The sequence below is a fragment of the Erythrolamprus reginae genome, chromosome Z, assembly GCF_031021105.1.
Source record: "Erythrolamprus reginae isolate rEryReg1 chromosome Z, rEryReg1.hap1, whole genome shotgun sequence".
Taxonomy (NCBI): Eukaryota; Metazoa; Chordata; class Lepidosauria; order Squamata; family Dipsadidae; genus Erythrolamprus; species Erythrolamprus reginae.
The window spans coordinates 131,931,092-131,946,802 of record NC_091963.1 but is presented as its reverse complement, the minus strand read 5'-3'; the positions used below and the strand labels follow the sequence as shown (position 1 = coordinate 131,946,802).

General features: G+C 40.1%; 1 protein-coding gene across 1 annotated transcript in view; it reads right to left on the bottom strand.

Annotated features, from left to right (window-relative positions):
• The window catches only part of CACNG6 (calcium voltage-gated channel auxiliary subunit gamma 6), a 58,001-nt gene extending 46,700 nt beyond the window's left edge, over nucleotides 1-11,301 (bottom strand). Inside the window, exon 1 of the mRNA XM_070727437.1 lies at nucleotides 10,977-11,301. Within this exon, the coding sequence (XP_070583538.1) occupies nucleotides 10,977-11,301 (325 nt within the window). The remainder of the gene's footprint in view (nucleotides 1-10,976) is intronic.
• Between the last annotated feature and the right edge of the window lie 4,410 nt (nucleotides 11,302-15,711).

Sequence of the window (15,711 nt, the reverse complement as noted above, 5' to 3'; positions counted from 1 at the left end):
AGGAACAGTTCAGCACCTTTATTGTCTACCAGCTAGAACTAATTTGGACTGCCGGCAGGTTGCAAAGAAGCCACTTTTAAGGCTTCCCTGCAACCTGCTGCCCATTGACAGCAGTTTATTTCTCATGCCATTGGATTGATTATTTATTTATTTATTTATTTATTTATTTATTTATTTATTTATTTATTTATTTATTTATTTATTATTTAGATTTGTATGCCGCCCCTCTCCGCGGACTCAGGGCGGCTCACAGCAAGATACAGCAAATCGTGACAAATCCAAATAAATTTAAAATATTTTAAAAAGTTTAAAAAGAACCCCATTTACTAACAAACACACACACAAACATACCATGCATAATTAGGATTAGCCAATCAGCAGTGGCTATGCAAATTCATACTCCATACATCAGTACATAACCCAAGCAGTGGAAGTGATGTGCCGGTGCCTGGAGGCTGTTGGGGTCTGGATGGGTGTCAACAGAATCAAACTCAACCCTGATAAGACAGAGTGGCTGTGGGTTTTGCCTCCCAAGGACAATTCTATCTGTCTGTCCATTACCCTGGGGGGGGAGTCATTGACCCCCTTAGAGAGGGTCCCCAACTTGGGCGTCCTCCTCAATCCACAGCTCACATTAGAGAACCATCTTTCAGCTGTGGTGAGGGGGGCGTTTGCCCAGGTTCACCTGGTGCACCAGTTGCAGCCCTATTTGGACCGGGAGTCACTGCTCACAGTCACTCATGCCCTCATCACCTCGAGGCTCGACTACTGTAATGCTCTCTACATGGAGCTTCCTTTGAAAAGTGTTCGGAAACTTCAGATCGTGCAGAATGCAGCTGCGAGAGCAATCATGGGCTTCCCCAAATATGCCCATGTTACACCAACACTCCGCAGTCTTCATTGGTTGCCGATCAGTTTTCGGTCACAATTCAAAGTGTTGGTTATGACCTATAAAGCCCTTCATGGCACCGGACCAGATTATCTCAGGGACCGCCTTCTGCTGCATGAATCCCAGCAGCCAATTAGGTCCCACATAGTGGGCCTTCTCCGGGTCCTGTCAACTAAACAATGTCGTTTGGCGGGACCCAGGGGAAGAGCCTTCTCTGTGGTGGCCCCGGCCCTTTGGAACCAACTCCCCCCAGAGATTAGAATTGCCCTCCCTCCTCGCCTTTCGTAAGCTCCTTAAAACCCACCTCTGCCATCAGGCATGGGGGGACTGAGATATTCTTTCCCCCTAGGCCTTTACAATTTACGCATGGTATGTTTGTACGTATGTTTGGTTTTTATAATAAGGTTTTTTTTAGTTATTTTAGTATTGGATTGGATTGTTACATGTTGTTTTTATCAATGTTGTTAGCCGCCCCGAGTCTACGGAGAGGAGCGGCATACAAATCCAATAAATAAATAAATAAATAACAATCTACCCTGGTTGAAGATTTTCTGCTGTGCTTCAAATGAAGTTTAGAAATCAAACCTTAGCAACTGCAAGCTTTAGCTTTCTCTAAAACTCACAGTGACTGAACAAACAATAAAAGAAGAGCAAATATGCTTTGATTATAAAAGTAAATCTTAGCCGGGGTCAATCTCTGTGATTTTGTAAGACAATCTGCACCTTATGAAAATGAAAAGGAGTCTGTCCTGTCTTCTCTCCCCAAAAAGGCATTGAAAGAGAATTGTTTGTGATATAATTCAGTGTTTCTCAACCTTGGCAACTTTAAAATGCATGCACTTCAACTCCCAGAATCCCCAAGCCAGTATCTGGGAGGAATTCTGGGAGAAGGAAATTCTGGAAGCTGAAGTCCACGCATCTTAAAGTTGCCAAGGTTGAGAAATACTGCTTTGGTTAATATGCAAGGTAAGAAGAACGAGAGATGGTAATGTTCAATCCTCAACTTACAACCCCACCAGAAACGCAAAGCCCCCGACTTACGACCAGCCGGGAAGGTTGATGCTGAAGCCTGATTGGCTAAGCATAGAGGCCTTTTGAGCAAGAAGCTAAATCATTGTGATTGGTTGGCTGTCTGACAGCCACACTATCAAAGGAGCTTTCAGAGGTCTGTTCGCTGTTCATATTTAAGCTAAGCTGGAGGGGTGCTGAAAATGCCAGAATAAAAGTCCCCTGTTTAAAAAATCAAACCTTTGCTAAGTTCTGTAAGCTCAAAGACTCGCCTATCTAACAGGTAAAATCCTTGCGCCTTAATTAGTAGCTTCTTGGGAAGATGTAGGCAAAGGAAGAGCAGAACCTGAGGGCGGAGTGAAAAGGGGGATCAGCCTAGAATTGTTATGCAGTCACAAATGACTTACGTTTAATTCCTTGTGTTCTGCTGGCGTGTTTCAACCGCCTGTAATTACAGAGTAATTAGTCCAGGAAGACACACTCCACACGATAAAAGGAAAACCCAAAAGTTTTTATAAACAGAAAAACAGAAACAGCTCCCTTTTTAAATGTCAAAGGGATTTTCTGGTACACACAAGGCACTGGTTAAATGCAATCCAATTGCTCACCCAATAACTGGGAAATTGAGTCCAATTCCAGAGAGTCCACACACAATCTTGAACAGCACAAAAACCACGATCTTGACGAAACAATGAATCAGATAAACTGCCATGAGACTAAAACACCAGGTTGCACTTTTATCTGTAGCACTAATTACAGCAGCCCCACCCAACCACAGGTGGCCTCATTTTCTCTTGTAATAATCCTTCAGTTGTTGTCTCCTATGCATCACTCTACGCATGTGTGGATTTGTCATTAATTCTTGTTCAGAATCCAGGGATGATACAGATGATTGATCTCCTCCTGGGCTGTCTGCCAAACTCCCCTCTTCCCTGTCACTCACGCTTCCTTGGTCAGAGGAGGCTTTGTCAGCAGATTCCATCGGGAGCAAAACAGGCCTGCAGCATATGGATGTTTCCCCCACATCCACCTGCACATTCCTTGGGGCAGGAGCTGGGCCAGAGCTAACCACAACACCTTGAGTGCCATTGGCTTTTGGCTTTATCTAACTCTATTTGTTTTCGGTTAGTTGTGCATAATCTTTAGCAATAAATCAGTTTAATTGAACCTTCATAGGTGGACCTGATCTTTCATGCCTGACAAATCCTATGATAATGACTGCTTTTATGACAAAAAGTTGAGAAGGTCAAGATCCCTTTCTGCATGTGTGCCATCATGAAAGCCCAGCTGGCAAACCAAGAAGAATTTAGACCAGTGGTTGACAGTTTCAAGTAAGGCAGAGGAAACAGTGACCAATTAGAGCAATGTTTCCCAACTTTAAGGAACTTTAAGATATGTGGGCTTCAACTCCCAGAACTCTCCAGACACCCATGCTAGCTGGGGAATTCTGTGAACTGAAGTCCACATTTATTTTAACAATTATTCTCCTCTGGTACTTCCTGGTTTTCTTTGGGCAAGGGATTGGACTAAACTAGGTCCCTTTTAGCCTTGTGATTCCATATGAATCTATCTATCTATCTATCTATCTATCTATCTATCTATCTATCTATCTATCTATCTATCTATCTAATTTGTATGCCGCCCCTCTCCGTAGACTCTGACTCATGACGGCTGTCGTGTCCCAGGGTCGTATGATCCACTTTTATGACCTTCTGACAAGCAAACTCAGTGGGAAGGCCGGTTTCATTTAAAAACAGTGTTACTAATTTAATAACTGCAGTGATTCAGTTAACAATTGTGACAAGAAAGAAATGGGGCAAAAACTCACCACTGTCTTACTTAGCAACAGAAATACGGGGCTCTATTGTGATCGTAAGTTGAGGACCACCTGCATATACATCCTGGTTCTTTTACTCCCCAAAATATCATGCCTCTGACTAAAACGTCTTTCCCACACAGTCGCTTTTTCTTAATCTAGTTTATCATTGGCAGACTTTTTTTTTAAAAAAATCACTTTTAATGCCAATCGGTGTCAGTTTCTATGGGTCAGAGATGGATTGCTCCCAGTTCAGACTGGATTGTGTGCGTAAAACGTTGCAATACAAATCGATGGGAAGATAAGTAGACTCCACCCCTTCTGTGGGTGCAGATGGTTGTATGGATTTCTGTATAGTTAAAGATCAAGCTAGAAAGGACAATGGAAAAGCCATCAGCCAAACTGTCAATGCATGTAGCATATTTATTTATTTATTTATTTATTTATTTATTTATTCATTCATTCATTCATTCATTCATTCATTCATTCATTCATTAATTTGTCCAATACACAAATACATAGGAAGAAAAATAGACATGTAGTAATATATATAAGGGTAAAAGTGAACTTAGAGGAGGGGATATATGAAAGAAAGAAAATATATATGATAAGTGAGAGAAAGGAAAGACAATTGAACAGGGGACGAAAGGCACACCAGGTCAATCGTGGAGAGTCTAAGGGAGAAATGTTGGGGGTTAGGGGTTGACAACTCGATTGTTGAAATCATATTTTTTACAGTCAAGTTTGGAGCGGTTCGTATTAAGTTTGAATCTGTTGCGTGCTCTTGTGTTGTTGCGGCTGAAGCTGAAGTAGTCATTGACCGGTAGGACGTTGCAGCATATGATCTTGTGGGCAATACTCAAATTGTGTTTTAGGTGCCGTAGTTCTAGGCTTTCTAGGCCCAGGATTGTTAGTCTGTTTTTGTAGGATATTCTGTTTTGAGTGGAGGAGTGAAGGGCTCTTCTGGTGAAATATCTTTCGACATTTTTAAGGGTTTTGATGTCTGAGATGTGGTATGGGTTCCAGACAGATGAGCAGTAGTCTAGGATGGGTTTTGTAGGCTCTTGTGAGTAGTGTGAGATTGCCTGAACAGAAGCTGCGTAGGATCAGGTTAACAAATGTAGAAGCTTTTAGGAAACAAATAACTTTTTAAGAGAGTAGAGGAATCACAGAGACATTTACAATTGAGCTAGAAATATACAAGAGGCATTAACAGAAATACTCTGGTAGAGGCAAACTCCAGGAAGAAGGACTATACTAAAATCCTTTATCATTGCAGAATGATGAAAATATCATATCCTCCATTATGAGATATATATAGAAAATCAATATATTTAAAATCCAAACCCACTGGAAAATGAAGTACTTGAAGATAATAGGCCACTTGTCAAAAACAGGAGAGCACCAGAGGAAATATCAATGGGACTGTATAAAGCTGCAGAAAGAGAGGCAATTAAAGTGCTCATAATTGCATGCCAATGAATATATCAGTGAATATGAAATGAAATTGTGTGACCTAAAAATTAGGAAAGATCACTGTATATGCCTACACCGAAGAAGACATGCAAGACATTGTGCAAATTACTGAATCACTGCCCTAATTTCTTACACAGCGAAGTATTAATTCTTCCCCTAAAGTATGGAGCCAAAGATGGGAGAGAAATTTCAAGCTAACATGAGAAGGATAATAAAGGAAACAAGAAAATACAAAAAAAGAGGTGGAATTTTTGTTTTGTTTTCATTGAATTGTGGGCTAAGGGTGCATCTGAACAAAGTGATGCTTCTAAGGAGCCTTTATGAAGAAGGAGAAAAAGGAGGAAGCGGGGGAGGAGGAGATATAAGAACAGATTTCGGAGAAATAGAATAGAATACAGAATAGAATACAGATATATATATTCCCAGAACATACAGTGAATGAGAATGATGGCAGCGGTAGTTATAATTTGAAGGTGAAAACAATGATTCGAAATACACAGATGATATCAATTTCTTAACTGGAGGTAAAGAAAATGTAGATGAGCTCTTAATGAAAGTAAAATGGAAATTAATATTTGAGGTTATAGTTAAATATTTAAAAGATCATGTCAACTTGCAGGCTTGATGAATAAAGAAATGATAGATGATTTTGTTTTCGTGGGTCCAAGAATAGATAAAGGAGGACAGTTTGCTGGAGTAGAAAAATAGAGTTTAAGTTTAGAAATATAAGCAATAAAAATCATTACAGAGAAGAATTGCTACTGTGTTTGCCTGAAATAAGAAAATATTTTTTTTGAACCCTGAAATAAGCACTTGGCCTTATTGTCATGCATTGAAAAAACCAATGGGTTTATTATCAAGGGATGTCTTATTTTGGGGGAAATAGGATAGAGTCCCATTATCTTCAAGTACTTCATTTTCCAGTGGGTTTCTATTTTATTAATAGATGATTTCAAGTAAAGATTGAACAGCGATTTGTCTGGGATAATATCAGGTTTCCTTCCCTGGGTGGGAAGTTGGACTAGAAGGGCTCTTCCAACTCTCTTTTTATTTTAGGTTATTTAATAAAAAGAAAAAGTGAATAAAGAAAGCAATACAGGTGGTCCTTGACTTAAGACCACAATTAAGTCCAAAGTTTCCATTGTTAAGCAAGATACTTATTTTTGTTGTGTGCTCCCATCTTTCTCCACTTTTAAACAGTGCAGTATCATATACCTTCAATCTTCAATACAATACAATGAATTTACATTTAGTATTTATCATCCAATAATATGCTGCCTCCTTTACTTGTATCACCTGGAAAACTTTCATATAACCTTTTTCAATATCATTATACAAACTTACAATGCTATTTGCTATTACATCTCATCTATTTGCTTTCACTTATCTATTACATTTTGTTACATTTAGGCCAAGACACTTATTAAGTGAATGTTGCCCTATTTTACAACTTTTCCTGCTATAGTTGTTAAGTGGGTCATGCAGTTGTTAAGTTAGCAATGTGGTTACTAAGTGAATCTGGCTTCCCCATTGACTTTGTTCATTGCAAGGTTGCAAAAGGTAGATCGCATGATTTATTTTATTTATTTATTTATTTATTTTGTCCAATGAAGGTTTTAGTGGGTATAAATATATCTATATACACATAGTAAAATACATGATGAAGGTTATAGAGGAGATACTCATAGTAAAATATATCTAAGAAAGAGTAGAAAAGAAGATATAGGAATATAACATATCAATGAAAGAATAGAAGAAGAGATATAGGAATAGAAGAAATGTATAGGAGATATAGGACAGGAAACGGAAGACAGGGGACACTGCAACCATCATAAACATGAGTCATTGCCCAACCTCTGAATTTTGTTCACATGACCAAGGGGATACTGCTGATTGCGAAGAACAAATATGCCTGCCCACCAATCAATCCTGAATTAAACAAAGGGCAATTGCTTGCTCAGGGTAAGCCATCAGCAAGTAAAATACTTGGGGCATATAAGAAGACTGATGATGGAATAGAAAAAGACTCTGCAGGATAAAAGTTGAGTGGCGGCATGATGGCTCAGCGATTAAGACGCTGGGCTTGTTGGCTGGAAAGCTGGCAGCTCAAGTTCGATGCCCAAGCGCCATGTGATGGGGTGAGCTCCCGTCTTCGACTGAGCTCCTGCCCACCTAGCTGTTCAAAAACATGCAAATGTGAGTAGATAAACAGGTGCCACTTTGGTGGGAATGTATTATTCCTCCATGACAGTAAGGGGTGTGCATAAGTGCAACTTTGTGCCTACCGTTCCTACCCTAATGTATGTTTATCTTTTCTATCTCTACTTATATTATGTACTTATATTATGTTAAACATGCTACAATACAATACTATATTGGTATGACAATAAATAAATACATAAAAATAAAAAATGACATCATGTTGGTCACATGAACACGGAAAGTTCTTCAGACAGCGCTGGCTTAATGGTCTTGAAATGGAGATGAAGATGCCTCCACACCCAAGCTGGCAATCAATCAATCAATCAATCAACCAACATAAAATAAAATAAAATAAAATAAAATAAAATAAAATAAAATAAAATAAAATAAAATAAAATAAAATAAAATAAAATAAAATAAAATAAAATAAAATAAAATAAAATAAAATAAAATAAAATAAAATAAAATAAAATAAAATAAAATAAAATAAAATAAAATAAATCTTCTTAAAAACTTCCAGGATTGGAGCATTCAGAACTTCTGAAGGCAAGCTGTTCCACTGATCAATTGTCCTAACTGTCAATAAATTTCTCCTTAGTTCTAAGTTGCTCCTCTCCTTGTTTAGTTTCACCCATTGCTTCTTGGTCTACTTTCAGGTATTTTGGAGAATAGCTTAACTCCCTCTTCTTTGTGGCAACCCCTGAGATATTGGCACACTATCATGTCTCCCCTAGTCCTTCTTTTCATTAAACTAGACATACAGTTCCTGCAATCGTTCTTCATATGTTTTAGACTCAATTCCCTTAATCATCTTTGTTGCTTTTTTCCTTGAAGATGTTTTGCTTCTCACCCAAGAAGTTTCATCACTTCTGAGTTGATAGTAAGGAGGAATGTAAGGATTAATTGTGACCTTAACTAATCCTTCCATTCCCCCACTCATCCACCTTTTAGCTCTCATTTATTTAGTAATATATTTTTTATATCTTTTCTTCTATTCTTTTCTTTATTCATATTATTACATATCTATTCTCTTCAATGTGTATTATGTATTGGACAAAATAAAAATAAATAAATAAATGTAAAATCTGCAGAAATGATGGCGTGGATGGATGGAGTCAAAGAGAAATGTGCTAATTAGGAAGATTTATCTTCTGGGATCCTACAAGGGTTCTGAATTGATGCTGTCCTAATTTAAGCAATAATTTTTACTGATTTGGTGGCCTCTAGATGCTTTGGGACATCAACTCCTGTAGTCATCCAGACAACAGGGCAACTGACTGCAATGCAAAAGGATGGGAATCCACCTGGGTGCAGAAGGCTGTTGTTAAGACAGTTCTCCATTCAAAGAGGGAATGTGCTTATGGAAACCAGAATCTGAAAAAAGTGTGCTAGCAGGGCTTTAGTCACCCATCATTAGCTGAAGGGAATAAACACTTTAGCGACTCTTCACAGCTAGTTCTTTGCCTATCCTTGCAAAAAGATGCCAAGCCTGAAATCATGAGCCTTAATTATAAGCAGCTTTGGTATATGTGGAACGGAAGGGGAGAAAGAAAAAGAGAGACAGATGCTATGCATCAATTTGGTTTTGCGAATAAATGAGCAGAGTGAATATGTCTAAGCAGGAATATTAGCATTACTGTCAAGGCAGGACTTCAACAACGCCCTTCTACACTGGTCTTGCTAGCTGGAACTGCTGAAAAGTGTAATTCAGTAAGCCCTGCAGTTATTCCATTACATTAAGGAGAAGAAACATAGAAACATAGAAGACTGACAACAGAAAAAGACCTCATGGTCCATCTAGTCTGCCCTTATACTATTTTCTGTATTTTATCTTAGGATGGATATATGTTTATCCCAGGCATGTTTAAATTCAGTTACTGTGGATTTGCCAACCACGTCTGCTGGAAGTTTGTTCCAAGGATCTACTACTCTTTCAGTAAAATAATATTTTCTCATGTTGCTTTTGATCTTTCCCCCAACTAACTTCAGATTGTGTCCCCTTGTTCTTGTGTTCACTTTCCTATTAAAAACACTTCCCTCCTGGACCTTATTAAACCCTTTAACATATTTAAATGTTTCAATCATGTCCCCCCTTTTCCTTCTGTCCTCCAGACTATACAGATTGAGTTCATTAAGTCTTTCCTGATACGTTTTATGCTTAAGACCTTCCACCATTCTTGTAGCCCGTCTTTGGACCCGTTCAATTTTGTCAATATCTTTTTTGTAGGTGAGGTCTCCAGAACTGAACACAGTATTCCAAATGTAATCTCACCAGCGCTCTATATAGCGGGATCACAATCTCCCTCTTCCTGCTTGTTATACCTCTAGCTATGCAGCCAAGCATCCTACTTGCTTTCCCTACCGCCGGACTGCAGAATTACTGATGGCTGCTAAAACCTCATCTTCAAATTGCCACCGTTACCTTGCCTGTGCCATGGACCTTATGATTCTATGCAAGATGCACATGTTGGGCTTCCAAGTAAAAATGCTATGAGGAATTTTGTGTGACATCAGTGGCCACAAACTGCATGTGAGCGCTTCAAGTGAAGTCCCTTCCCGCACGGCACATTCCCCTTCAGCTGCAAAATTCTCCCCCTGAGTGGCAGCAACATCTTCATAAATTGCCAGGTGGCATAATAGTTATGAGGAAGAAACCACTCGGGAGGAGCAGCTGTTTGGCTGGCTAAGAGGAATCTACTGGTGATGGAGTGGATGGTGAATGGCTACAGAAGTGCAAAGTCTTTCCAATTAAACGTGTGCACATGAGTATATACACGAGGCAGAAAGAATGTGTGTGGAAAGTTGGATTGGCTTTTCTGGAGAGATGAGCAGGTCTCACCCAGTAATGAGTTCGAAAACCCTTTTCTACCGGATTTGCTTGTGACACTTCTGCGCATGCACAGAGGCATCCCAGGCAGGTGGGTGGAGCCTATCTGGGCGGTAATCGGGCAGCGGTTCACCGGACTGGGGGCAACCCACCGCCGGTCTCACCTGTCTAATGTTGGCCTCATCCCAACTCCAGCCACATCTGCTGCAACACAAGTACAAGTAATAAACAAGTAATGGCATATCTTTCTCACAGCGTGTGTTTGTGTGTCTATTTCAGACAGAAAGAATATGTGCGGAAAGTTGAGTCTTGAGAGGCGAGCAAGGGAGTGATCTCATCGGTCTAATGCTGACCTCATCCTTCCCAGGCACATCTCTGGGAACAAAAGTAGGAACGCAAAGTCCTTTGAATTACGTGGGTGCGTGACAGAAATAAAGTGTGGGGAAAGTTGAGTTGGGCTTTCTGGAGAGGTGAGGAGGGCAACAATCTCATCTGCCTTCTCCAGGTCTGGCCTCCTCCATCCAACCTCCAAGCCCATTTCCTGATACACAGGGACAAACTCCTCGCAACAACAAGGAGTACGAAGGAACAGTAACAGGACGCGGAGAACAAGGAGCCCAGCAGAAGACACCAGAGAAGCCTGCAAAGTTGACTATTCCAAGCAGAGTTGGAGAGGGGGGGGAAAGTTTTTGGAGAGTTGCTGAAACTTAAGCAAAGAGAAGAAGAGCGGCTAGGAAGGGAATTCAAAGCAGGCTTACCCCCTGGCAGCTCGGCAGGCCCGCAGGTGTCTCTCTCTTCTCCCACATCGTAGACCCAGAGCTTCTTGTAGCAGAATTTCCACAAGCCGAAGTGGGCGGCCTCGCAGATGGCGGAGTGGTTCTGCTTGTAGGTGTTGAGTTCCACCCAGAACTCGGTGCCCACCGCCAGCACCGTCAGCGTCATCCCAACAATGGCCACGAAGAATGCCAGCTTGATCTTGCCTTCCTGCTCGTCCGTCAGAACGTTCTGCCGCGGGGTCTCCCCCCGCCTGCGCATAGCTAGGCGCTGCTCCCGGTCCTGGAGGAAAAAATTGGGCCACATCATAGCCCCTTTTCCCGATCCCTTCTGGTTTAGGGAATCTATTTTGCTCGCAGGGGTGGGGGGCAAAAAAAGCAAAGTTTGTCCGCTGCCTGTTAAACACCCCAAGCTCTGAGCCAGGTTTTGTGCTTGGGTCTGTTGCCCAGCTTTCCCTGAGTTTTATCTAGGTCAACACACTGCAAGCAGTGCTGAAAAGTTGCCGAGCGCTCTTCCCGCACCCCTGTCTTTTCGAGGCAGTGCCCCCAACTTGGCAATGAGCACAGCAGCTACCTCAGCCACCCTGGTGCCTTGGCAAGCCTACAGAGCACCTGTCTCTGTTTCTCAGCCACCCTCCGTGCAGCGAGGGGTTATTTTAAGCCTCGAGGTTCGTAGACAGTCTGGATGTGTTTGTGTGTGCAGGGGTGGCGTTCTTAAAAAAGCAGGCACTTAAATTGGAGCCTTTCAGGGATGGGGGAGGCCCTCTTGCGCCAGCTGCCCGTTCCCACAACACCCCCTGTTAATCACGGGAAGGCTTAAGGCACCCTCCTTTGTCCCTCCACTCTGTGGAACTTGGTTTGCTTCCAATAGGCCTGGAAATCTTCTCAATGCGTTAGCTGTTTACCATGGGTAAACGTATCCAATCCTTTCACTCTCCTCTTCTTGCCTGCTTACAGTGGGGTTGACTTGTGGCAATGAATTATTGTCCTGGTCTGGTTTATTGTTGTGAATGCTCCAACAGTGGAAGTTTTAAAGAAGATGTTGGATAGCTATTTGTCTGAAGCAGTGCAGGGTCTCCTACCCAAGCAGGGGGTTGGACTAGAAGACCTTCAAATCCCTTCCAACTCTGTTGTTGTTGCTGCTGTTGTTTTTTAAAAAATTATTAATTAGATTTATATGCCGCCCCTCTCCGAGGACTCGGGGCAGCTCACAACATATCAAAAGTACAAAACAGTATACAGTGTTCCCTCACTTTTTGCGTGGGATGCGTTCCGAGACTGCCCGCGAAAGTCAAATTTCCGTGAAGTAGAGATGCGGAAGTAAATACACTATTTTTGACTATGAACAGTATCACAAACCTTCCCTTAATACTTTAAATCCCTAAATTGCGATTTCACATTCCCTTAGCAACCATTTAGATTATTACTCACCATGTTTATTTATTAAAGTTTATTTTAAAAAAATTATTAAAGGTGGACGAATGTTTGGCGATGACATATGACGTCATCGGGCGGGAAAAACTGTGGTATAGGGGAAAAAAACTCAAAGTATTTTTTAATTAATATTTTTGAAAAACCGTGGTATAGACTTTTCGCAAAGTTCGACCCCGCGAAAATCAAGGGAACACTGTACATCTAAAAAAATCCAATTAATATGACTAAAAGAACCTAAAAACTCCAATATAATTTTTATAAAAAGCATTCATCACCATTCACTCCATAAATACTCTAAAATACTTGTTGGTCAGGGGGCTAGGATCTAATGGCCAGAGGCCTGGCAGCATAAATAGGACTGAAGGCAAGCAGGGTGGGAGCAGTGCGACTCTCCGGGGAGAGCTGATTCCAGAGGGCCGGGGCCTCCACAGAGAAGGCTCTTACCCTGGGCCCCACCAAATGACATTGTCTGGTCAACAGAACCGTGAGGAGGACGACTCTGTGGGACCTGACCAGGCACTGGGATTCGTGTGGCAGAAGGCAGTCTTTGAGGTAATCTGGTCCAATGCCATGTAGGGCTTTGTAAGTCATAACCAACACTTTGAATTGTGTCAAAAAACTAATCGGCAGCCAGTGCAGTCTGCGGAGTGATGGTGAAATATGGATATGCTTTGGAAGGCCCATAACCACTCACGCGGCTGCATTTTGGACGATTTGAAGTTTCCGAACACTCTTCAAAGGTAGCCCCATATTTATAGTACAATATTTATTGTAGAGAGCATTGTTTTGTTGTTGTTGTTGTTGTTGTTGTTGTTGTTCTTCTTCTTCTTCTTCTTCTTCTTCTTATTATTATTATTATTATTATTACTATATTCACAAAAACTCCCAGTAATACGGAGCAAATGAGATTGATATGCTAGTTTTCGTATCACAATATCACAAGTCAAACACTTCCCAAGCGTCTAGGACTGTGTGATGTATTTTAGTATGATGCACGCAGATCCAAGTACCGTGGCCTTTTGCAACTGACAAATCGTGATTTTGTCAATATTTATTGTTTTCAAATGCTGGCTGAGGTCTTTTGGCACAGCACCCAGTGTGCCAATTACTACTGGGACCACCTGTACTGGTTTATGCCAGAGTTGTTGTAGTTCGATTTTAAGATCCTGATATCGGCTAAGTTTTTCTTGTTGTTTTTCATCAATTCAGCTGTCACCTGGTATGGCGACATCAATGATCCACATTTTTTTTCTTTTCCACAATCATGAGATCCGGTGTATTGTGTTCCAAAACCTTGTCAGTTTAAATTCAAAAGTCCCAAAGAGTTTTGGCATGTTTGTTTTCAACTAGTTCCTCAGGTGTATGATCCCACCAATTCTTTACCACTGGTAGATGATAGTTATGGCACAGATTCCAAGGAAGCATCTGGGCCGCATAAATAGATTATGATTATGATTGTGATAATGGCTATGGTTATGATTTTGGCAGTGAAGGACTACCAAAATTTTTACTACCACACTGTGGGCGTGGCTTATGCAGGACACCCTGCATTTTCTTTCAACATCTTTCAGTGCAAATTGGCTGTTCTGCGTCCCCCCCCATCCAGACAGCAGCCCACCCCTAGGTTATGGTTATAGTACTACTACTAGTAGTAGTAGTTATTACTATTACTATTACTATTACTATCACTATCACTATCACTATCACTATCACTATCACTATTACTATTACTATTACTATTACTATTTTGAAGTCCCACAAAGGAATTAGATGTCTGCTGTAGAAAACACTAATTTATTTTCAGAGCAGGGTGCTTGCATGTCCTGGTGAGGCACTCGGTTGTAAATATTGCATTTACCACATTGTTACTTTAAAACAGTCACATTTTGTGGAGTTCTTGGTTCTGTCTGTGTTAGATCCGTCGATGGAAGAGGCTACACACTCAGGAACTTGCTAACGAACAGCTCTTTGGTCAGTAACCAAGGATGACATTCAAATTTTCCCCCTACCAGTTCTGTGGGTGTGGTTTGGTGGGCGTGGCTTCGTGGGGGTCATGTGACTGAGTGGGAATGACCAGCTTGATGTCACTCACACAGCATTTTGGATCTGTGTGGCTTCTAAATTATATAAATAAATGAAAGGAGCGGAATAGTTTTAGAATACTTTTGAACATTACTATTTAATATCTCTTTTCAGTATGAGGCTATGCCCTTCTTTTCCCAATTTTTGCTTAAAACGAATTTCGAACAATGTATGTATCTTTGTGTTTTGTTCCCTTTGTATTTTTCTTTTTTCTGTCATTACTTTAAAAGCAATCACATTTCTAAAAAAAAGCCAAAGAAGAAAATATATTAGTTCTTTCCCTCAATCATCTTATGAAAAGTAAGGAAAGAGAACATTTTCTTTTTCCTCTTTCAAATATCGTTGGGGTGGTAATTACACACACAATTTGATCCTCTCTCTCTCTCTCAAAAAAAGAAAAAACAGATGTAATCACTTTCATGATCCCTTCATTTAGAAGGACCTATAGAAAACTTTTTGTTTGGAATTATTAGGCAAAAAATATCAAAAGAGGATAGATACTTAATAATACCTATAATTACTGCGGCCAGAATAACCTTCGCGCAAACTTGTAAATCAAGTAATATCCCATCAACTTTAAAGATAATAAATAAAATTTATGAAATCACTGAGATGAACAAAATGACAATGGAAATTCTACAAAAAGACAACACAGAATTCTACCAGACTTGGAATAGATGGTACAATTGGGATAACCAAAAGAAAAAAACCCAACAACTTAAAATTCTAAATATTCATATCACAGTCAAATATATTATCTTTTAGCAATCTTGTTACTCCTTGTTATTCTTTTTTTAATATTGGACATAAGTATGAAACCAATACGGCCAAGATTTTTATAAATGAATATAGAAAATAATAGTTAGAAAGCTGTAGTTGCAATGGCAACAAGCAGGTTGGCAAATTTATGGTTGTATGTTTTGTTTTTGACTTTAGTTTAAATCTCTTTCATTGTTCTGTATTTGTTTTGTCTTTTTTAATGTTAATAATTAATAAAGATGTTTTATAAAAAAAAGAAAGAAAACTTTTTGTATTTCTTCTCCCTGCTGCTTATATAATTAATGTGAATCTTTTTCTGGCAGCAGCTCAGCAGTAAAACTGCTAAATTTTAAGAATGCATCATATTTGGCAGCCCAAGGAAGGCACACAGTCCTCTAAAATCCAGACATAAATTAATGGGAAGTAGGGAGGTAAAATCTAAGAA